The sequence below is a fragment of the Triticum aestivum genome, chromosome 2A (assembly GCF_018294505.1).
Source record: "Triticum aestivum cultivar Chinese Spring chromosome 2A, IWGSC CS RefSeq v2.1, whole genome shotgun sequence".
Taxonomy (NCBI): domain Eukaryota; kingdom Viridiplantae; phylum Streptophyta; class Magnoliopsida; order Poales; family Poaceae; genus Triticum; species Triticum aestivum.
In genome coordinates, this window is record NC_057797.1 from 444,098,478 (window position 1) to 444,122,624 (window position 24,147).

General features: G+C 44.6%; 1 protein-coding gene across 2 annotated transcripts; it reads left to right on the plus strand.

Moving 5' to 3' along the window:
• The first annotated feature begins 2,309 nt into the window (after positions 1–2,309).
• On the plus strand, positions 2,310–21,891 carry LOC123188935 (protein TRANSPARENT TESTA 9). Of its 2 annotated transcripts, XM_044601220.1 has the most exons (22): positions 2,310–2,649; positions 3,868–3,919; positions 4,005–4,081; positions 4,202–4,335; positions 4,424–4,520; positions 4,612–4,669; positions 8,425–8,533; positions 8,631–8,754; positions 8,840–9,023; positions 9,127–9,437; positions 10,525–10,613; positions 10,703–10,773; positions 14,638–14,748; positions 16,686–16,748; positions 17,314–17,451; positions 17,752–17,865; positions 19,526–19,631; positions 19,724–19,795; positions 19,920–19,966; positions 20,536–20,695; positions 20,799–20,959; positions 21,104–21,891. In XM_044601220.1, exons 1-22 carry the CDS (start codon positions 2,459–2,461, stop codon positions 21,407–21,409), a joined length of 2,775 nt encoding a protein of 924 aa, XP_044457155.1. In that variant the 5' UTR covers positions 2,310–2,458; the 3' UTR covers positions 21,410–21,891. The 2 variants fall into 2 exon arrangements, with proteins under 2 accessions (XP_044457155.1, XP_044457156.1); XM_044601221.1 differs by lacking the exon at positions 17,752–17,865 and having other exon boundaries at positions 2,311–2,649.
• The last annotated feature ends 2,256 nt before the right edge of the window (positions 21,892–24,147 follow it).

The following is a 24,147-nucleotide window of genomic DNA, read 5'->3' on the forward strand; positions in this document are numbered from 1 at the left end:
ACAACCAAGCTCAAGGAGGAGTTCGATGAAGATTGTGTCCGCTATGTGGTTCTGTTTCCAGTTGATCAGTAGTGGAGCCCAGTTGGGATGATCGGGGATCTATGTAGCTTTTGGGGTAGTTTTCTTTTATTTTGGTTATGCAGTCGGACCTTGATTGTATCTGGTTGATGTAATGCTTTATTCATGTATTGTGTGAAGTGGCGATTGTAAGCCAACTATGTATCTCTTTCCCTTATGTATTACATGGGTTGTGTGAAGATTACCTCACTTGCGACATTGCTTTCAATGCGGTTATGTTCTGTTTCCAGTTGATCAGTAGTGGAGCCCAGTTGGGATGATCGGGGATCTGTGTAGCTTTTGGGGTAGTTTTCTTTTATTTTGGTTCCGCAGTCGGACCTTGATTGTATCTGGTTGATGTAATGCTTTATTCATGTATTGCGTGAAGTGGCGATTGTAAGCCAACTATGTATCTCTTTCCCTTATGTATTACATGGGTTGTGTGAAGATTACCTCACTTGCGACATTGCTTTCAATGCGGTTATGCCTCTAAGTCGTGCTTCGACACGTGGGAAATATAGCCGCATCGAGGGCGTTACATGCGCTGCCGCTGCGTGGGCCTGGCGCGCCTCCTCTTCGGCCTCACGCTCGAGCATCTGCAGGCGCTCGCCCTCCCGGCGCTCCTCGGCCAGCCGAACGCGACGCCAGTGGTCGAGGTAGGCCGCCTCCTACTTCTCCGTCGCCCGAGCCAGATCGGCGGAGCACTGACCCACTTGCGCACTACTCCGGTCCAGGAGTAGCGCTCGAGAGGGGCCGGCTCCTCTGGCTCGGTTTTGGGCGGGGACACAGTCGCCCCCCGTGGAGAGGGCCATGGCCTCCGCCATGGCAGCCTGGAAAGCCGCCTCATCCGCCTCCCTCCACCGCTCCTCCTCCTCGCTCTCCTTAATGGCCGCCTGGTCCTCGTCACGGATGACGAGCGGGGACGCCGGCAGGCTGCGGTCGACGCCGCGAACGCCGCGTCGCCTCGCCTTCTCGTGCTCGAAGGCGAACCATCGAGCCCAGTAGGGCGAGTCGACGGCGTAGTGCGGTAAGGCGCGCTGCTCTGGCGTCAGCACGCCCGCCGGCGGCGCACCTCCTCCGCATGGGCCCTAGCCGTCTGTGGCGGCGCCGACACTGGGATCCTCTCCGGATCCAAATGCCAATCATGCGGCAGCGTCGTGTCGGGGTACGGCAGAGGCACGCGGTGCTGCCAGTGCCACTCGGGCTGGTGCACCGGCACATTGATGCGCTGCCTCTGCCGGGGAGCGCGCAGCGGGGCGGGGAGGGCGGGGAGGGAAGGGGAATGGCGGGCGGGGGCCTTGCCCTTGCCGCCGCTGCCGATGCCGAAGAAGAAGCCCATGCTGGCGGTGGCTAGGGTTGTCGCCGGCGTGGGGGCAGGGGTGACCAGATTGGGATGGGGGCGAGTGGCAATGGATAAGGACAGCCCCGCCGCACGCCTGGCTTAAAAAAGGACGACCGCCGTCACTGATGCGTGGGCCCAAGGTGGGCGGTCGTCATAAATAATGTTGCCCGTCGAAGTTGGACGGCCGCCAGGTGGGGACGCGACGGACAGCGAGAAAGCGCGCGAGGCGTCCGTTCCGCGTCGGCGCCGACGCATTTGGGGCGCAAATTTGGGCCGCAAATGCATCGGCGCGGACGCGGAGCGGGTACGATTTGAATATGGGTCGGCGCGTTGTGCCGCCTCTTTTGTCCGCGCCGACCCAAACGGACGGCGGCGGACGAAATGGGTCGCCCCATTGGAGTTACTCTTAGTGTATCATATGATATTTGCTAGGAGTTTATTGGGGCGGTGTTGCTGTTTTCAACGTCTTTGTATCCGGTTTTGGGTGTGTGTGATGTGGTGTGTGTTTGTATCGGTTGGTTTCAATTTGTTAGGTGATGGTTGCTTTATATGTAAAGCGGGAAAAAATCTTTCTTATCATCACGAAACTTCTTCAAAGGTTTTAAAGTAATCAAAAGGCAAATATGGTGACACGTGAGTTAGCTATAAGTTAAGTCTTTTTAACCGTTCCGATTTCGCACTGCGTAGCGCATGCAGTAACAGATGATTGGAACAATATTTTAATTTGATCGATATACATGAGGTGGTGTTTTCAAATTCAAAAAGAAGACGAAGAAAACGCTAGAATCCGGCAGCAGAACCCGAAGCGGAATACGCAACCCCGCTGGCAATTCCGGTTGCTCCACCGCGCCACGCAGGCCCCACCTCTTCCCTCTTGCCTTCTGCCCCCGATAACCCAGCGCGACGAAGTGGACAACCGAACGACGCAACCGGGCGGCGAAAAAGATAGCGAAAACCCAGCGGAAGGAGGGGAGAAAAAAAAAAGAAGAAGCAAAAAGCGAGCCCCCGATCCCCACCCCCTGCCTCCCCAACCACCGCCGGCGATCGCCGCCGCCGCGGATGCGATGCGCCCCCCCTCCTGCGGCCGGGGCGGCACCGTGGGCCGCGCAGGGTGAGAGATCCCCGAGCGTCGGCACTGCCTCGTGCGCCTCCGAGCTTGCCCCCCACGCTCACCACGCCGACCGCCGCGGCTTCGCGGCCATGTGGTTGTTCTGGCGCACCAGGAACCGCTTCTCCATCGAAGAGCTCCGGTGCGTGCCCACCTTTATCGCACCCGGTCTCGCTAGGTATTCGGAGGCCGCCCCCTGCAGATCTGTGCCGCGGTGGTGGCCGGAGTCTAGTTCACGATTCGAGCCGGCTGTGCAAAGTCTCGTCTCTATTCTGTTCGAATCCGATCGCGTTTGTAGAAACCAGAGGGCACTGTGGAGCCAATTGCTTCTCACTTCCGGGCTAATAGATATTCGTGATCAGTTGGTGTTTTACAAGGTTCTCTCGGCACTTTCAGCTTGGTTTAGTGCTTTATCACCGCAAGGGTGATGCTTATAATGGAAAAGCGAGTATACGTACTTGTGTTTGTTTGATGGATGGAGACTCAGGCAGTGGTTAACTTATTAACCAGATGATGCACTGACTGTAGAATGGAGGCTTCATGTCCTTTTATTCCTTGATAACCATAGTATAGTGCGCACCAGCTTTAGGATCAGTTTGTGTTTGCTGAATTGTGCTGCACTCAACTTATGCTATAATCTGCTAGGAAAAAAATAGCCACTAACGTAGAGAAAAGTTGGTTAGCCAAACGGTGAAATGGGCAAAAGCTGGCTGGCCAAAATCCAATTATTCATAATACAGCAAAAAGCCAAACACAGCCTTAAAAGGGTGTGTTCTTCAATTTTATTCCTTTAGAGTATCAGTGCCTTCATCCAAGTATGTAGAACTACTGTGAGTTTGTGTTCTCTTTTCGCACATAACTTTTAGAGACCAGAGGAATTCGTGACAATACAAGATCTTTTCAGTACTATGTGATCTGCAACGGAGGAAACAGATGGATTATTGCATATTAATGATTAGACACATAATGAGTGCATATTTGATTAGCAATACTAGTCGCTACCCTTGTGTAGAAAGTTCAATCTGTACCAATTTTCTTTTTAATAGCTACACTAGCCTATTAATACCACATAAAGCCCAGTTTTTGCTGTTTACTAACACAAGACCTTTATTCTAGTGGGAAGAAAGTAAAATCTTATCATAGATGCTTCATACATGTCTTCTTCTTCAACTATGTCGTTACAGATTGTATCTATAATTGTACATATACCTTTAAATTTAATATTTCTCGTTTATATTTGATACATTTACTGAAAACCAACACCCAGATTTGCATCCTATTTTCCACTTAAGTCAAAAGTACTTGCATCTTGATCATGCATTCATGCTAATGTAAGTGTTGTCTTATTCTTCATTTGTAGATATTTAACAGATCAGCTACAAAAGATTCATGTTGTTTATGAAGCTAATAAGGTAGGTTGAGCTGTTCATCCTTGTTATTTCCAGGAGTCTTAAGAAATTTCAGTTGATCAAGTTAGCTCTGATGTTTTTCATGTAGGAATTTGTGGTTGAAGCATTGCGATCAATTGCGGAACTTATGATATATGGCGACCAGCACGATCCATTATTTTTTGAGTGAGTGTTAGCCTGTTAGGCAGAGAGCATGTAGTTTCCAATAGTGCAGCTATGCAGTAGAAAGTGGCAGGCCGGTGTTGTAGAAACCTAATCTATTTATTTATATGGTATATCTTTCAGATTTTTCATGGAGAAGCAGATTATGGGTGAATTCGCTCGTATTTTGAGGATTTCTAAGCTGTCCAGAGTGTCACTACAGTTGCTGCAGACAATGAGTATCATGATTCAAAATTTAAGGAACGAGCATTCAATTTGTAAGTTAATCGTTATTGTTACATATATTACAGGTAAAATGCTGCATGGTTGAATGATCTAATCTGCAAGTGTTCATGTTTTGTACAGATTACATTTTCAGCAACGAGCACATTAACTTCTTGATAACTTACTCGTTTGATTTCCAAATTGATGAGATGCTATCGTACTACATATCCTTTTTACGGTTTGTACCCCGTCTTAAATTATTACTTATTATTTTTTGTGGTTCCTGGTTATTATTATGTGTCGGCTTACTTTATTCTTGTCTCATGAAGGGCAATAAGTGGAAAGTTGAATAAGAATACAATTTCCTTGCTTGTGAAGACAAAAAATGTACACATCTAATTCCTTTTACTGCACACATACATATTAGGCAGTGTTGTTTTTCTTTGGCTTATTTTTATCATTAGACTAGATTTGTATTCTACTCTGATGTATTGATTTGTGTGCTATGTAGAATATGGCAAATTTGTTGCTGTGAATTGTAAATAGGCCTTCTCAGAAAGAGAAGTCCACATTTCAACCCTGAACTTGTCACTAGGTTTATGATTCAACCTCCAACTTCAACACCGGTCATCCCACACCTCAAACTTACCACCCAGTTCAGGAAACAACCCTCTCCCCGGTTTTTACTCACCGGAGCGGTTTTGACCGTGTTGACTGCCGAGTCAGCACTTCCAATCAGCTCCTTACATGCGGGACCCAACATCATCATCATCATCAACAACAGCAGCAACAACAACAACAACAACAACAACAACAACAACAACAACAACAAAGCCTTTAGTCCCAAACAAGTTCGGGTAGGCTAGAGGTGAAACCCATAAAGATCTCGCGACCAACTCATGGCTCTGGCACATGGATAGCAGCCTTGTCCATAGCTAGTTCTTTGGTGATACTCCAATCCTTCAGGTCTCTCTTAACGGACTCCTCCCATGTCAAATTCGGTCTACCTGACCTCTCTTGACATTCTCTGCACGCTTTAGCTGTCAGCTATGCGCTGGAGCTTTTGGAGGCCTGCGCTGAATATGCCCAAACCATCTCAGACGATGTTGGACGATGTGGGACCCACCTAGAAAAAAAAATCCCTCTCCTCTGTGGCAGGGTCAAACAACAAGGCATGCGCACCTCGGCGGTGGAACAGAGCGGCTCCGGCGACTTCTTCTTGACAACAACTACACCTCTTTCGTACCCGAGCACATGGGTGTACCTGGAGTACAACGATGGGTAAGAGGACCGTTTATTCCTTCCCGGTGGACTGCCGGTGGCGATGAAAGAGGGATTCAGTCACAGCTTCATCCTACATAAAATTGATGACCACATCCGTGTTGCCATGACCAGATGAGGACATGGCTAGAAAGAATTGAAGAACGGGGCACGGGAAGGCTCGGCATGGCCGCAGGATTGGCGATAGCTGATTCAGTCAGCCGCGTGGATGACGACTTCTGTGGCTCGATTCGTTCGGGGGAGAGAAGTTGATTGTGTCGGCATAGTCACCCGCGAGGAGCGACATGCGGAAGAGACGACGCAAACGCCCTATGGAGTTTGGACCCAGAGGCATATCGTAGTGGAGAGGAAGGATTGGGAGGGTCAGGTCATCATTGGTGACCACTGATCAGGGTCACTGTTCCAGGTTAAAGTGCTCAGGTGGATGGACACCACGTCCAGGTTCACCGACACGCCCTTGGCCAGCTCAAACCCGTCGATGCTGAAGTCCTGCGCAGCGAGTACCGCGGAAGCTAGCTTCGATAGCGGCTGTAGGAGGTAATAACTCCGCCCATGACTAGTAACCGATGCTGGACCTGCTCATGCATCAGACGCTTGCGAAAACTCGCCGTGCCCCCTGCTGTTCAAGCAGGTCACGTGCCTTTGGTGGCGTGGTGTTCGCCAAGCGCTGCACCACTCGGTTGTTGATGTGTGCAGCTCCATACACTTCTTTGAGATGTGGGCGAGCAGCTCCTGTTGGGCCGGAGCGTTGACACGTCCACGTTCCATGATGTGGTGGCAGTGTGCCGCGCCCCAACACCGCCTGCCGCGGTTGAGACGCGACTCTGCTTCACTTTACGGCCGAGAAGCATCACGGTTGCCACACGGCGGCCGGGGTTGGGTGCGGCTAGAGCGGCTGGCACAACATGGGCAGCGTGGGGGCGAGTGAGACAGAGAAACATTCCACTTTTGTTGTTTACTAGTCCTCCAATCCATAGGCTTAGTTGGCAGTGGCCGCTGAGTTGGCAGTGCCCCGTCAGCATTGACTGCGGTCAAAACTGGTTGACCAACCCAAAACCAAGACTAGGGCTGAGTTCCGAACCTTGAGGTTAGTTGGGGGTGTATTCCGACTGGTTTCAAAATTCAGGGTTGTAAATTAAACCGTGGGGTTAGTTCAGGGTTGAAATGTGGACTTCTGTCCTCAGATTGAATGCTGGCCCCATCAAACTGGATTGTGATTCTTTTTTCAAGAAAAAGCATCAAACTTTGACGTCTCGATGCATTGATAGAATTGGAGAAACAGCCAGCTTATTCAAGCCCAGGGATGGGGAAAGCCTGCACACACTCTAATGACTAATCTAGACGCCAACGGTAGGTAGAAGCCTTAGCCTGACGTGCATGCTACCTGCCCAAGATTGCTCTTAAGCGTATACAGTGGAAGTACATCTATCACGGCCAAATGTAGTAAGCTGTCATTTTGGATCATCAACAAGGGAGACCCTTGTAGTGGGTGGTCCGCAAGGATCGTGAAGGATCACTGGCACAAAAAGTTGTCGCAGATCATGGATGACCACCACTTCAAAATGTCCAAGTGGCAGGAGGTTGAACTTTGACCAGAGCCAGGAGAGTACTCATGTTCCAACCAGAAGTTATTGCACAATTTCCAAAGCCTCTGGTTTGTCATACCCCACTAGTGTCATAGTGTGGAGGCCCTTGTGGCCAATGTGCAATTGTATGGCGAGACTAGTCCCACATGTAGAGTTTGATAGGTTTGGTTGTGCTCCGAACACAGCACCCCCAGGTTAAACCTTTTACACAAAGCAATAATGAAAGTGCAAGTGGGGTCCTGTGCATATATGAGACCACTCCAATGTATTAAGTGAATCTGGGACAGGGTGTATTACAGGGGTGATATCAGAGCATCAACCGTCCCTCGCTGTGTGGGCTCATGATGGGTACACGGTACAAGATGCTGAGGACTGAGGGTTTGTTTTGGTCGTCTGCTGGCGGCCGTGGGCGTCGGCCCTTAGGGGTGAGTGGAATAACCAACCCATTAGTGTGGCAGCCCAAGATGGGATTAGTCCCACGTGGATATGTTAGATTGCTTTGGTTTTTCATACCTACTTCCAAACGTACCACTTCCGGATTAACACTTCTACACGAAATGAGGACGAGGAAGTGTAAGTGGGGTGTTATGCATACGTGGTCCCACCCTAATCTGTGGGATGTGAATTAAGCATATTAGGGTTAGGGTGTTACATGGTCGCAGGACAAGCATGTTGATACATGGGGAAAGCCAGCCATTCGGCCGTACAATAATCCTATTGGCCATCTGGAGAATTGAACTCCATTGGGTGCCCAAGATTTGTAGTTGACTGCAAAGAGCCATGCTGGATCACTTCGTTTAACATACTGCCATATCTGGATTTTCCGAGTCTGGCCCACCGCTAGACCAGAGTTGCCTGTGAGCTGTACATGGTGAACTGGCCCCAAGAGTTTGCTACTGCACCCATGATGCCTTGAATGTCTGATACACACGATCGCACATCAAGCGCCTTGAATGTTTGATACACAAGATCGCACATCAAGGGCCTTAGCCTGTGTGGGACGCTTCATCTTCCTTTTGACACGATATTGAAGATCCAAGTTGACATGGCGTTGAGGCCAGGAATCTTATTATGCATACACATTTCATTAATTGCAATGCTGTAAGCATTTCCAAGTTATATGCTATTTCTGGAGATACCAAATTATTTGGATTGCTGTTTATTACTAATTATTATTTTTGTGCAAGGAAGTTTGTATTAGCTGAGCTTGTCAGGTTCAATATGTGAATCTCAAATTCCTTCTTTACTAATCTTCTCTATATTATTATTATGCAGGATGAGGTCATCTCATTTCCTCTCTATGTTGAGGCCTTAAAGTTTGCTTTTCATGAGGATAGCATGATCCGTGTTGCTATACGTACCTTGACACTTAATGTCTATCATGGTAAGTTGCTAAGGCCTCAATGACATTATAGGTCAGCTACTCATGCACTAACTTGTATTTTTAATGTTGCTTATAACACAATTCTTCTTCCTTTCAGTTGGAGATGAATCTGTTAACAGATTTGTTTCGCGAGTGCCACTGTCAGATTATTTCTCTGACATGGTCAAACATTTTCAGAAGCAATGCATCGACTTGGATAAGTTGGTTGTGCGTTCTGCAAGGTAAGCTTGTGAATATAAACAGGCCACTGAAGTGTCAACTTTTGAAAGCAATTCTCATGCCTTCTGTCTGTATTCTGATCTGTAGGAATGTAGAACCTGTGCTAATGGCCTCCATTGAAGATGCAATTGTGCAAATTGAAGATGCCCTGTATTATTTCAGTGATGTTATGTCTTCTGGCATCCCTGATCTAGGAAATTTTATCACTGAAAATATCCTGCAACTTTTGGTATTCCGGATTGTACTCCCATCATTGCAAAGGCAGCGCACTGTACGTACAGCGAGAAACACCTTTTGCATTACATTATAATATATTTTTGATACCTACGCTTGTTTTTTGTAATTTCTCATGTTCCCTTTTTTTTCTTCCCTAGGATTTATGGATAAGTGTGAGTACTTCCATGTATTTGCTTTGCTGCATACTTCACATTTTTAAGGACAAAGATATGGCAAGCACTGTTGCTGCAGCTCTTTTCCATCAGCCTGATTGCCCTGATAGGAAACAAGGAACACCTAATGGTTGTACCTCTGAGCATGATCATGGCATATCTGAGAACCAGGTCAGCAACACCTCTGCGGAAGATCAATCGAAAGCAGACAAGCCAACGTCTTCGTCTTCTGCACATTTGCAGTGTTTGCCTGATCATCCATCAGCAAGTGATTTCTGCCAAGGCAACACACTGAGGTATGCTGCTGCTCTGTATGAGAATTATTACACAAACTCCTTGATTTCAGTTCTTATTAGGATGGATATAATATCTCTGAAGCTGTCATTGCTTGGTTATGCCATCGGGGTTAGCGAAAGAAAATTAGTTTCTCTAATGTTTGTTCTTTTTTAGGGAGTCTCTTTTGAGGCGTAAAAGACATTCTAAGAAAACTGTTAGCATAATAATAATTTTCACAAGTACCTACCTAACCACCCTTCGATAGTACTAAGAGTGGTAATTGATAGTGTTAATGTGTCATTTGATGTTGTTTCATGCGGTTATGCTTTGATCCCTTCACTGTTGAATTGGTAGTTCTAATCCCTAAGTTTGTAAGTCTCCCAGGTGGCAAGAATCCCTAAAAATACTGCCTGGTCAAGTTGGGCAAGAGTCCGAAGACTGGGGTTAGCACACTCCTCTTCTAGCACGCCTTAGCAGCATGGCTCTAAGGCTTAGTTGAAACTATTGATTCTTCATTGATTGATAGAACGATTACACTGTAGCTCCTTTTAGTAGGATGACAGACTTGATCCAGAAGCTGAAACTTAACTCAAACATGACAGAATCACAGCTCTGTCTTTGCTAGTTTGATTGCTCCCAGTAAGTGATGTTTTCGACATGACACGGTCTCCACTCTCCAGAATGCATCTCTTGTAATCAATTTACTGTTCTGCGCTATATTTGTTTGTAGAAATAAAACCTAATAAAATTAGTACAACATTATGGAAGTATTACGCAGACAAATCTACTCCTATGTTCTTAGTATGAGTATGACCAATGTGTGTGTGTGTGTGTGTGCATAATATTCACAAATATGTTGTTCGCAAAGTTATAGTTTGACTACATGCATTTCGTGATGTCGCCTTTTTTTGTATTGGAAGTAGTATTTTCGTAGATGTTGACAATCCATAGCTTTGCCGTACCTTTTGGTTGTGGATATTAGCGCAGAGATGCACATTTTTGTTGTTGTTATACTTCTAAGGCTGCTTACTTGTTTAATGTTGAAGTAATCCTTAAGAAATTGCACATTTGAGATCATTGTATATGAGTGTATTTCGTTATTTTCAGGGAACACTTGCTATCATATATCACAGGTGGGGATGGTTCCCAAGCTTTGGGTTCTTTGTGCTTATTTGCTACATTATTGCAGACAAAAGGTGTCTTTAACATATTCTCATCTGATTATTGTTATCATTGTGGCTTTCCCAGAAATATAACTAACCATTCATACATATTGGCTTTTCAGAACTTGATGAATCAATGTTAGATGCACTTGGAATTTTGCCTCAAAGAAAGCAGCATAAGAAGCTTCTATTAGTGAGTATTATTTATTTCCATTTGCTGTCTGTTTTGGGAAATGTAATTAGGTTGATTCCTCTGATGTGGTCTTGCATCCCGATTGCATCAGAATTCCTAAATTATTGTTTCTAGATGTCCATGTATAGCAGTAATCTTATGTATAAACTTAATAAGGCATCTGTGGATGACTGAAGACTGCTTTATGCTTATTTACTTGGATTTCGGAAATTCGAGATGGCATGTATTTAGGAATTGATGCTAGAATGGCATGTATTTGAACAGACAACAACAACAACAACACCAAAGCCTTTAGTCCCAAACAAGTTGGGGTAGGCTAGAGGTGAAACCCATAAGATCTCGCAACCAACTCATGGCTCTGGCACATGGATAGCAAGCTTCCACGCACCCCTGTCCATAGCTAGCTCTTTGGTGATACTCCAATCCTTCAGGTCTCTCTTAACGGACTCCTCCCATGTCAAATTCGGTCTACCCCGCCCTCTCTTGACATTCTCCGCACGCTTTAGCCGTCCACTATGCACCGGAGCTTCTGGAGGCCTGCGCTGAATATGCCCAAACCATCTCAGACGATGTTGGACAAGCTTCTCTTCAATTGGTGCTACCCCAACTCTATCTCGTATATCATCATTCCGAACTCGATCCTTCCTCGTGTGGCCACACATCCATCTCAACATACGCATCTCCGCCACACCTAACTGTTGAACATGTCGCCTTTTAGTCGGCCAACACTCAGCGCCATACAACATTGCGGGTCGAACCGCCGTCCTGTAGAACTTGCCTTTTAGCTTTTGTGGCACTCTCTTGTCACAGAGAATGCCAGCAGCTTGGCGCCACTAAATCCATCCGGCTTTGATTCGATGGTTCACATCTTCATCAATACCCCCATCCTCTTGCAGCATTGACCCCAAATATCGAAAGGTGTCCTTCTGAGGTACCACCTGGCCATCAAGGCTAACCTCCTCCTCACACCTAGTAGTACTGAAACCGCACATCATGTACTCGGTTTTAGTTCTACTAAGCCTAAACCCTTTCGATTCCAAGGTTTGTCTCCATAACTCTAACTTCCTATTTACCCCCGTCCGACTATCGTCAACTAGCACCACATCATCCGCAAAGAGCATACACCATGGGATATCTCCTTGTATATCCCTTGTGACCTCATCCATCACCAATGCAAAAAGATAAGGGCTCAAAGCTGACCCCTGATGCAGTCCTATCTTAATCAGGAAGTCATCAGTGTCGACATCACTTGTTCGAACACTTGTCACAACATTATCGTACATGTCCTTGATGAGGGTAATGTACTTTGCTGGGACTTTGTGTTTCTCCAAGGCCCACCACATGACATTCCGCGGTATCTTATCATAGGCCTTCTCCAAGTCAATGAACAACATATGCAAGTCCTTCTTTTGCTCCCTATATCTCTCCATAAGTTGTCATACCAAGAAAATGGCTTCCATGGTCGACCTCCCAGGCATGAAACCAAACTGATTTTTGGTCACGCTTGTCATTCTTCTTAAGCGGTGCTCAATGACTCTCTCCCATAGCTTCATTGTATGGCTCATCAGCTTAATTCCACGGTAATTAGTACAACTCTGAACATCCCCCTTGTTCTTGAAGATTGGTACTAACATACTCCGTCTCCATTCTTCTGGCATCTTGTTTGCCCGAAAAATGAGGTTGAAAAGCTTGGTTAGCCATACTATCGCTATGTCCCCGAGACCTTTCCACACCTCAATGGGGATACAATCAGGGCCCATCACCTTGCCTCCTTTCATCCTTTTTAAAGCCTCCTTGACTTCAGACTCCTGGATTCGCCGCACAAAACGCATGCTGGTCTCATCAAAGGAGTCGTCCAGTTCAATGGTAGAACTCTCATTCTCCCCATTGAACAGCTTGTCGAAGTACTCCCGCCATCTATGCTTAATCTCCTCGTCCTTCACCAAGAGTTGGCCTGCTCCGTCCTTGATGCATTTGACTTGGCCAATATCCCTCGTCTTCCTCTCTCGGATCTTGGCCATCTTATAGATGTCCCTTTCACCTTCCTTCGTGCGTAACCGTTGGTAGAGGTCCTCATATGCCCGACCCCTTGCTTCACCAACAGCTCGCTTTGCGGCCTTCTTCGCCATCTTGTACTTCTCTATGTTGTCTGCACTCCTATCCAGGTATAGGCGTTTGAAGCAATCTTTCTTCTCTTTAATCGCCTTCTGGACATCATCATTCCACCACCAGGTATCCTTATCTTCGCTTCTCCTTCCCCTGGACACTCCAAGCTCCTCCGAGGCCACCTTATGAATGCAAGTCGCCATCTTCGTCCACACATTGTTCGCATCTCCTCCTTCCTCCCAAGGGCCCTCCTTAATGACCCTCTCCTTGGACGCTAGAGCTACCTCCCCCTTGAGCTTCCACCACTTCGTTCTAGCGACTTTGGCACGCTTATCCCGCTGGACACGAATCCGAAAGCGGAAGTCAGCAACCACCAGCTTATGCTGGGGTACAACACTCTCTCCAGGTATCACCTTACAGTCTAGGCACGCATGCCTATCTTCTCTTCTCGAGAGGATGAAATCAATCTGGCTAGAGTGTTGGCCACTACTAAAAGTCACCAGATGTGATTCTCTCTTTCTAAAGAGGGTGTTAGCTACAATCATGTTGTAGGCTAGAGCAAAGCTTAAGACATCTTCTCCTTCTTTATTCCTGATGCCATAGCCAAAGCCCCCGTGCGCCCCTTCAAAACCTGTGTTAGATGTACCCACGTGGCCATTGAGGTCTCCTCCTATGAAGAGCTTCTCACCAATCGGTACACTCCTAACCATGTCTTCCAGGCCTTCCCAGAACTCCCTCTTGGTGTTCTCATTGTGGCCTACTTGCGGGGCATACGCGCTGATAGCATTGAGAACCAAGTCCTCAACTACCAGCTTGACTAGGATAATCCGGTCCCCACGTCTCTTGACGTCTACCACTCCATACTTGAGGCTCTTGTTGATCAAGATGCCTACGCCATTTCTGTTTGCAGCCGTCCCTGTGTACCACAGCTTGAAGCCGGTATCCTCCACCTCCTTCGCCTTCTGTCCTCTCCATTTGGTTTCTTGGACGCAAAGGATATCAACACCTCTCCTCACCGCTGCATCAACTAGCTCCCGAAGCTTCCCTGTCAGAGACCCTACGTTCCAGCTACCTAAGTGAATCCTCCTAGGCTCGGCTAGCTTCCTTACCCTTCGCACTCGTCGAGTCAAATGCGAAGACCCTTACCCATTTTCCACTACATCCGGGCGCCGATGTAGCGCGCCACTAAGGATGCGACGACCCGATCCTCGCTCACTTGCCACCGTATCCGGATCAAGATACAGCGCGCCACCTTGGGGGTGACGGCCCGGCCCTTGCCCATTTTCCACCACACCCGGGTTCCGATGTAGCGCGTTTACGCCCCAACGAAAATCCATGTATTTGAACAGAGGAGTACAAAATATTACAACTCTTGGCACGAGAATTCAAATGTGTTACCAGCCAGAGTTACCCTCATTAAGTTGGCTTGGACACGAGAAACGATCCATTATGTACTTATTCTTGCATTTAAATGATGGGCACTAGATGGAGAGAGCAGACAACTAACAAGGCACTTAATGACTTAACGCGTGAAACAAAATGGTCCACTCGGTGCATATTCTGGCCATAGTCAATTTGGATATTTTACTTAAAGACTTGGTTTAAGTCATCTGTTACCTCGCAGCCTCCCCTTATTTAAATTTTGTCCTGTTAAGTGTGCTGTTATCGGACAGATCAAATGTTGGATCGTATTTCATAACTTCGTTACAGTGCTGCATTTTAATTCAATTTTCTGACACTTGCACTCACTACCTGTAGCAAGCTTTGGTTGGTGAAGATACAGCTGAAAGGCAGCTATTTTCATCAAGTAGTGGTGTTGCAGATGATAGCATCTGCAGTGATTTTGATATTTATATAAGGAAGCTTCAGGTATACATTTTCTAGACTTACTGCAGTCTGTTACTTAGCCAGCATTTTTCTGATTGACTTTCTGGTGCGCAATCAGGTTACCACACTTTCCTGTAATAGCATGTAACCTTTGGCTTGTTAAACGACCAAAAATATGTTCTTGTCTCTCATGTAAGGTGGAGTGGTCAATGGAATTAACTTAACGCTTGCAATTGGAATTTCACGCACGGTGTTATGAGAAACAAATTAGAGAAATTTGTCTTATGGGCACGGGTGAACCTTGGTAGCCAAGAAAGTCAAGGCATATCGAACTATCGATAGGAAGATACCAATATTTTTGGGATTCTGTGTGCCTTCTAGTTCCAGTATGGAGCCTCAGTACGCATGGTGGTTAGCCTTGTCATCCCTTCGCTCAAGCCCTAATTCTGATACCATCTCGTCCCACCTCATTTTTGTATCTGATCCTGCACTACCAATGCTGGGCATTTTTTTAATGCAAAGGTGCATATTACTCACCGTTTTCATCTTGTCAGGATAACCCCTCAAACTTTTTTGTCTCATACTGTCTCCAAGTATCAACACTGGATTACTTCTCCCTTGACTCTTTTTTCCTCACGTGGTCTCCACGTCACCTTGGTCTTAGCACGTTGTCAGTGCCTCATTGTCATGTGATGGCTCATCACTGTCTTCTTCATCTCTTCCTCTCCTCTTTGTGCTATGGCAGTGGCCAGCTGCTACACAGGTTGCTTGTATCCTCCCTCCTCTCACCCATCCTTCCTCAGTTTCACTCACATTGGTGTGGCCTCCAGTAGAGAAGTGGTCAACCTTCTCGGACTACACTGCCATGCTCAGCATCTTTGAGGCGCTATCCCTCTGCTGTTGGCCTGCTGCTCAAGAGAACTGAGTGGTAGAGCAAGCGCACAACCGGACGGTGGCTGAAGAGAGGAGGGATACGGAAACACAGATCTATTATGCTTGGGGCAACCATCGCCCCTCATCTTACCTCCCCAGGCCCTGACCATCTGCATATATGCTAAATGTGCACATGCACCATCTCAAGCTGCCTATTTGCGCAAGATACAGGAAAGCAAGGAGTCAGGTGTGGATGGGCATGTACTTGAGGTTGTTGGGAGCAAGGCGAGACGGTGGTGCTCATCTTCACCTGCTACTCTGCTCCAGCTCCTACATGTGCTCGATTCCAAGAACACAAGAAGTTCAAGATATCCCACTGTGTCACCACCACTCAAGAAACAATCAAATTTGGGGCATGCAAGAAGAGGAAGATATTGCAAGAGCAGGGACGTGCAGATGCAATCAGGGGGAAGGGAAAGGGGGAGGCTGGTGACCTGGGCACCCTGGACCAGGGGAGCCACAATTGAGTGAGCTGCTGGGGGAGAAGCAGGTGCAGCTTGGAGCTGAGAGAGATGGAATGATCAAGGAGGATTTGGGGAAAACCACTATTGAACAGGAAAATTCAAGATACCCCCCTGTGTTACCACCTGCCCATTGCAGCCGCCACTCAAGAAACAGTCAAATTTGGGGCACACAAGAGGAAGAGATCGCAAGAGGGCGTGCGGATGCAGTTAGGGGGGAAGGGGAAGGGGAGGCTGGCGACCTGGGCACCCTGGACGAGGGGAACCACAATTGTGCATTCGTGCGAGCAGAAATGCTACCATTTTTCTTATAGTTACAAGCTCCCTTACATTCACTGATCTACCTGCCGAAGTAATGTGTGGACTTTGTGTCGTACAATAGAATCAGCAAGATTGTTGTGACAGTCTGTCCTTAGATGCAGTATCCAGGAACATTATTAATATGTTTTTATCAATGTAGTTACTCAGAGTGATAATCCTTAGTTCCTGTCATATTCCATGTATTCTTTTAATTGCTCAGCTATTCTATTCATGTCTATGGCGAGTATTTTACGAACTAAACATTTTTTGGTCCTCTTTCCACAGAGTAATTATGGGTTACAGTGTCATCATCCACGACAATTGACTTCTAAAGTTCACAGATATCAGGTTTATTTGTTGAGCCTTGTGCACATATTCAGTTCTTTAGCTGTGAAGTATAATTTTAATTATAGATCTTTCTCGTGCTGGTTTTGCTTGTGCCCCACCTGATAATTGAAAAGAAAACCAATCCAACGTGATCCATTTAACCCCCTCAGTGTCCTCTAGTACATGTTTCGCCTGGGAATTCCAAAACCGGTTGCTGTTTTAGAGGTGGTGGCTTTATGTCCACAACACGGAGTAGACAGGACGCACATCGGTGTAGAGTAAACAAGCTCCCTGATGTAAAATGGACTTGCTACTTGATTCAACTGGTTTTGTATCAGTGCATGAACTAGTCTGGGTACTGTTGGTGCACATTTTACTGCTTTAGACTCACAATCTGATACAACATGTGTTCTTATGATTGTTGCATCTTTCAATCTACCATGCTAGTCTCCTTGACATGATTAATGATTTATTATGACTGGTTGCTCACATTCAGTTCTATATTTTGTAGTTGAAGGTTGATGTTATGCTTTTTCATGTGGATGCTTACTCTGTTATGTTCATGTGTGCATTGATTGTTTTGTAGGTGCTCGATGCATTAGTCACCCTTTTCAGCAGGGCTAATATATCAGCAGATGTTCGTGTAGTTGGTGGCTGGCTTTTTAGGCAACTGCTGCCCCATGGAGAGGACGAGTTTACTGCTTTTCATCTAAAATTACTAAAGGTACACACATACCGCCTCATTATTCCTATGATACCACACCATGATTGGCATATAGTAGTTTACATACCTTAAGGGTGTTAAAGGTGAGGGATTGATACAGTACTGCTATAAGTTTGGTTCTGACAACATAATGTTTTATACAAGATATTGAGATTCAGTATCAAGTTTGTTTTAACAAAAAAGGTGAGGGGAAAGAGTGAGTCCAGTTCTTTTTGTTAGCTGTCAAGTGGTACTGTGAGAATATGTTTCTTGGAATCACTTAAATTCCCCAACTGAGTATAATTCTGCATTGTTTTTCAGGTCAAAAAAAAATTCTGCATTGTTTTAACGGTTCTCACTCCATTTCCGGAACTTAGCAGTTATGCTTGTTTCTGGTCCTGGCTCTGGAGCAGAACATTCTCGCTTGCAAGAAAAGTGGGTACTTTGAGAGAGTTAGATCATCCCTACGCCTTCCCACACAAATCTGTATAATCTTTAGGGAGTTGACACTGTCTGTCCTTCCCTTAAACGTTTAATAAATTTTAGGAGTTAAGTTTAGGGAGGAGCAAATTCTGCCTATACTTCACCAGAATTTGCTCCCTCCTTATCCTCTCCCTATCCCATCAAAAAGTGGCAGGAGGAAGTTTCCTTACCAATGTTACCTCCTGCCACCGCCAAAGTCGACGCCGGTGACCTCTCTGGCCGCACCGCCCCCGCCACACATTCCTTGAACCGAGCCAGAACTCATGGCCGTCCTCGCCGTGCCAGAAGAGCTCCCCGTCGCTGCGCCCGACCACCGCCACCTCCTGTGCCACGGGCACACCCCTCCCCTAAGGCTTCAAGCCACCTCCCGTGCCGGCCGTCGCCGCCACTTGAGCTGAGCCGTGGCTCGAGCTTCGGTAAGGCTGGGAATCAGACTGTAATACCTCTCTGCCTCCCCACGCCCCCTATCAGGCCAGCATGACCTCTGGCTGCTGAGCCCGCTTGCTCTCCGGGCACGTAAAGCTTCCCAAAGAGCAGCTCTGCCTGGCGGCGACGGTCTCTGTCAATGGCTCCGTGCGCGTCGTCGGCTATATGCGTTGGAGCGAGGGGTGATTGGCCTGGACAGGATCAGGATCATATGCGTGCGTGGCAAAGGGGAAACCACTTTGGCAGCAACAAGCGCGTGAGGTTTACATGTAACCATCTTCGATGATGCTCCCCCCCCCCCCCCCCCCCCCCCCCTCCCCCCGGTTCTTTTCTGAGGTGTTCGACCAAATGGCAAAAAACATGTCCCTCTTTTCTGTAATGATGTGCAAATATATTTAAAATGGTTCTTTTTGTGTGCAAAAGAAGGCGTGAATTAGCAATTTTTTTTTCGAGGGAGTTCTGTTTAAGGGAAGGACTGGGTGGTCAGAAATTTAACTCAATTTTTTAGGAGTTAAGATTAGGGAGGTGGTATAGGGAGTTAAATTTTAGGGGAAGGGCTAGAGATGCTTCTAGGATCAACCCCAGAGCATATAGCTGACAAACAGACCGTATGGCCACTTCTTCGTCGGAGCTGCAGGAGATCTGACCCCGGTTCAGTGTACTATTTTTAAAGGATTATCACTTAACAGTCAGCAAAAATCTGCAGCACAGATGGGCGTCGCACTACCTGGGAAGGAGCTGAAATCAAATGTTGTGTTTGAGATTATCTCTGTGCTGGCTCAAAATAAATAGCATTTTGAACTGTGATCTCTGCCCTCTCCTGCTCTCCCAAAATGTTCTAGTTCGCTAGTTGCTGTATGGGGCTTGACCTGCCAGCAGTCCTAGCTTCTGAGCTGCTCCTAAAGTTACGTTTGTGGTAGTGACCCGATTTTAAGTTCTAATGCACCTAAATTATGGAGAAGTACTTCCTTGCTCTGTGCAAGTATATCATGTAGTTATTTCCACTATTGCCTATCTATCGAAGGACAATTGAAATTCATCCTGGGTATAGCTTTAGCTTATGTCTAACTGGGATATGGTTGGATTTGCAGTCTTTCATGCACAATGTTATTGCTGAGAACTTTGATATATTTGAATCAGGCAGGTCAGATGTGATATGTGAGATGCTTTTGTTTGTGTCGTGTAGGATTCACACAAGGATTGCAGTGAAAAGCTGCTGGAAGAATCTGGAGGATGCTGGTGTGACTTGCTTCTTCCTATCATTAGAGAAGCTTGGAAAAATTGCAAGAAAGGTAGATTTCAGTTTGGAGCCGAAGTGCTGTGTTTTTATGTGTGGTGCAAATGAAATTCCGTCCTAATATTCTTTGTTTTTCTTTGGAGTTAGCAATTGAGGCATCTTCACCACCCAAAGGATCCAAGTCTATTATTTCACCTTTGGATCCGTGTTTATTTGGAGGTCAGGACTCAATACCACACTAAATGAAAGTATATCTTACAAGTATCCTGTCTCTATCGTGGAGAAGTATCTTACAAGTATCCTTCTTGGCTTGCTGTACTGATCTATAAACATTGTATTCCAGGTGATTCTTCTATCGCTATCGCGGAGAGAATCTATGAGATGGTTAAGGTATTGGCTTGATCTTTTTCATTCGCTGGTTTTGACATATTTATTTTGTTAATTGGTTCAGTCCCAGCCAAGAAGTTTGTTTGGTTGATTTCTGTTTTATTTATTATTCTCAATGTCAACAGAATAGCACATGACGCAAAAGTACCTTTGTTTTGATTGAAATATCCAATGTGCAACTCAACCATCATTTAAGAAACGCGTCCAGATCAAAAGGCTTAAGGATATTCACAATCCTTTTCCTGATAGTTGTACTGGACTTTTAATAATGCACAGTTAACTTACTCTTGCGCTGATGCTGCAGTATTAATGTATTATACTTATGAACAATGAGTGTGTACAGGTTCACCAGCTTGCTGGTCTAATGGCGCCATGACGGGCAACTGTGGTTCAAACTGCATGTATTTTAATATTTTAATATTGAATCATGTGAATTTAAAATCGTGTGCATTGTTGGTAGGTTGATATTTGAGGATACTGCCTGTTTTGTCTCTGTTACCAGCTAGCCCAGTGAAGTTAACTTTTTCAGTTCCTCGTATGTTTGCTGAAATGTGTGATGATAATTTTTACAGGGTTTTGTGCTACAGCATCAAGTTATACTCTTCTGCCTAGGAGAAACTTTCACTGACCAGCCGCCTATTTACTCTCCAGTCGATCTGCCTGTAAATAAGCGAGCAACTGCAGCAGGCTTCGATGGTTCAGTGCCCAAGCCTGGGCTTGAAGTCAACTTAGGTCTGAGTTTCCTTGAAGTTCTTACGTTGGCATCATAGAGATTGAAGTTCCTTAATTCCTCTCTATGTTTGTGATTTAAATGTTTGTCTTGCTGTTCTTACAGTTGATGCAATTCCTTGCCGGATAGCATTTGAGAGGGGCAAAGAGCGTCACTTCAGCTTTTTAGCTTTATCTAATGGAACTTCTGGGTGGATTCTCCTTTTAGAAGAATTACCACAACAACGTGGAATTGTTCGTGTCACTGCCCCCTTGGCTGGATCTGATGTATGTGTCATGCATTTATCATGACATTGAATATCTTTGTTTAGTTGCTCTTTCAAAGCCATATATATATATTCTTAATAGCATTAAGACATTTTTTTTATGAATAATGCATCTGATGAGAAAATTGTGGCATTATTATTTCAGCCAAGAACAGATGAAAAGCATGTGAAGTGGTTGCATTTAAATATTCGTCCTTCAACTGTTCCTTTCCTTGATCCGGAAAAATTCAAAGGCAAGACAAAGAAGTATCTTGTTGATGGGAGATGGACCCTTGCCTTCAGAGATGAGCAATCTTGCAAGGCAGCAGAGGCCATGGTTATTGAAGAGATGAAGCTCCAGCAAGATGCCGTCGGGAAACAGTTGAAGGCATTGCTTGAACTTAACATGCCTGAGAATGGGTTGCAGCATCCTCAGCTTTCCCAGGAAACCTCTTCTGATGACGGTTCATGACCGGTTGAAGTTTCTTGTGCAGTGTTGAACTTCTAAGAAATGGCGACAGGAGGTCCGGTTGCCTCCATGTTGGCGAGTAGGCCGCCATGTTCTGTATATTACATCGGCAGATTAGATATCTTGTTAACACACACACTGTAGAGTTTCAACCCTTTTGAGGTAAGTTAGGGTCTATAGGATTCTTTGTACAATAGTCTGTATCTGTCCTTTGTCCCTTGTAATGTTATATACATATCGCAGTCCATTCTTTGATAAGCTTCAGGGCAGAGTTGGGCGGTCAGTGTACACTAATTGTATGAAGAGGCCGGCCTGCAAAAAATAAGATCTCTTGTCAAGTGTACACTAGCTGTTTAAAGAGGCCTGCAAACAATCAGATCTGTTGTCAAGTGTACACTAGCTGTTTAAAGAGGCCTGCAAACATTCATATCTGTTGTTAGAGCGAGCACTGCCAATAATAATAATGTTGGAACCCATTCATGATTTTTCTTTATCAACTGAACTGCTAATGAACTATACTATGTTCCTCTCCACTTAAAATATGGAACGTGTATTCTGGCAATTCACTTTCAGGTGACTGTTAACTTCGCAAAACAAGGATGTTTGTCTGATGGTTGTTGCAACGGAAATTGCTCACTGTTGAGCTGACTTTTATTTGGTAAGGTTTGATGTGCGAGACATACTCTGCTGTTGTTTTATTCTATGTGGGAATGAAATGATTGATGTGACAATAAATATATCTACTGTAGTTCGCAGTACAAGAAACTGTTGCGTGGAGTTATTTACTTATTGAAAATCTTACCCATCATATTTTTAATCAAAGCACATATTTGGCTAGTAAAGTGTTAATGCATGTCATAAAAAAATTGTTGGATTTGTATTTGAATGTATTTTTAATGATTTTTTTACATATTACATATATTTTATAAGTTAAAATTGTGATCAAAGTATGGCCTAAAATAGCAGGGGGATAGTATAGAAGGAGGCACTCCATCTGTCCTATACTAATTATCTCTCAAATATGTTTCCCTCAAAAAAAAAAAGCAATGAAATATGTCTAGATACATCAGTTTCAGCGACAAACAACTAATATGGATCAGAGGGAGTATGATATCATTTCTATAAACCAAAACCAAAGGAATCTAAGGGAACTTTTCCTATAAAATTTTATCATATATAATCCCTGTAATTTTTTTGTAAATGATAAGAGGTCGCATTTCTGCAAAAGTATGAGCCATATTTATGTTTGGTAAATGAGCCGAATGATTGAACCGGCCTTTCTAAATCTGAGGCTTGTGAGCGTTCTGGGGAAATAAGATAAGAGAAAGCAAAGCTTTTCAAGTCCAAACGACATGTGTTAAAAAAGTCCGAACAATATAAACAAAAAGTTAACACATCTAATGACTAGCATCTACTGTATTGGGTATTGGTACTTCCAAATTTCTGTGCATTACGAGGTTGGTGAAACATTGATGTCTATGTGCAATCAATTTTGTTAGATGTTCAAATTATTCGTCCAAGCCTGGGCTAGGCCTCACAATATTGTTTTCGTCGTGTCATAGTTTGGGTGAAATGCTAAACGAGTTCTATTTTAATATATAATAATCACTAGCATCATATATAATTTTGATAGATAAATTTTAGGCGTAGAAATTAAAGCTTTCTTGAGGATTTCAAAAACTTTCTTACAAACATCATAAAAAAGTGAACACATTTTTATAAAAGATTAGTAAGAAGCCTAGAATTTTTGATTTTTTTCCTTAAATAAACAATCTATAGAAACCAGGAAACTTCGTATACCCCTTATATCTATAGAATAATACATTTTCTCAATAGCGTCAACATTAGCTCTATCAACTTCAATATATCTTTCAGAAATTCTACGTTCGATAACAATATCTTCATTTACCATAAAGTGACACATCTCCTAATTTAGTACAAGATTTGTCTCCTCACATCTCTGCAAAATTTTAAGATTGTACAAATTATCGAAAGAAGTTTCTATAGAAAGTCATCTATAAAGACCTCAACAATATTTTCACAAAAATCGACAAAGATAGCAGTCATACATATTTGAAAAGTGCCAGGTGCATTACATAAATCAAAATGTATATGTCTATAAGCGAATGTTTCAAAAGGAGGATACACATGTATTCAAGAAAAGTCAGAGTAACCATCAAGATAACAAAAATGTGAACGCTTACACTTTTTCTAACATCTGATCTATAGAAGGTAAAGGATAGTGATCCTTCCTAGTTGTGTTTTTTAACTTTCTGTAAGATAAATTCATTTTTATCATTAGGAACAACTGTAATGTCTTCTTTTTTAGGAACACAATGAACAATATTTACTCATCTACTATTAGATATATGATAGATTGTACCAACTTCTAGGAGTTTAAGAACTTCATTTCTTTCCACATCCTTCATCTTAAAATTCAAACGACGTTGATGATTATATCAAGTTTAGCATCGGGTTTCATATGAATCCTATGCATGCAAAGGGCACGACTAATACATTTGAGATCATCCAGAGTGTAACCAATAGTACCCTAATATTTCTAAGGATTGTAGGTAATCTTTCTTCTTCATACACTAAAAAGTCAGCACTGATAATAACATGATATATCTTATTTTCATCCAAATAAGCATATTTCAGACTTTCAGTATATCAGATAACGGTTTAAGTTCAAACACACGATCACCTTTAGGAGGCGGTGTAGGTCCCTAAGGCTTCAACTC

Bases quoted from the DNA above. Each gene is read 5' to 3' on its own strand.
- LOC123188935 (XM_044601220.1), top strand. From the start codon at position 2,459: ATGCGATGCGCCCCCCCTCCTGCGGCCGGGGCGGCACCGTGGGCCGCG. The intron at 10,774-14,637 runs GTGAGTATTATT...CACTACCTGTAG, and splicing joins AGCATAAGAAGCTTCTATTA to CAAGCTTTGGTTGGTGAAGA. The intron at 19,632-19,723 runs GTAGATTTCAGT...CTTTGGAGTTAG, and splicing joins TTGGAAAAATTGCAAGAAAG to CAATTGAGGCATCTTCACCA.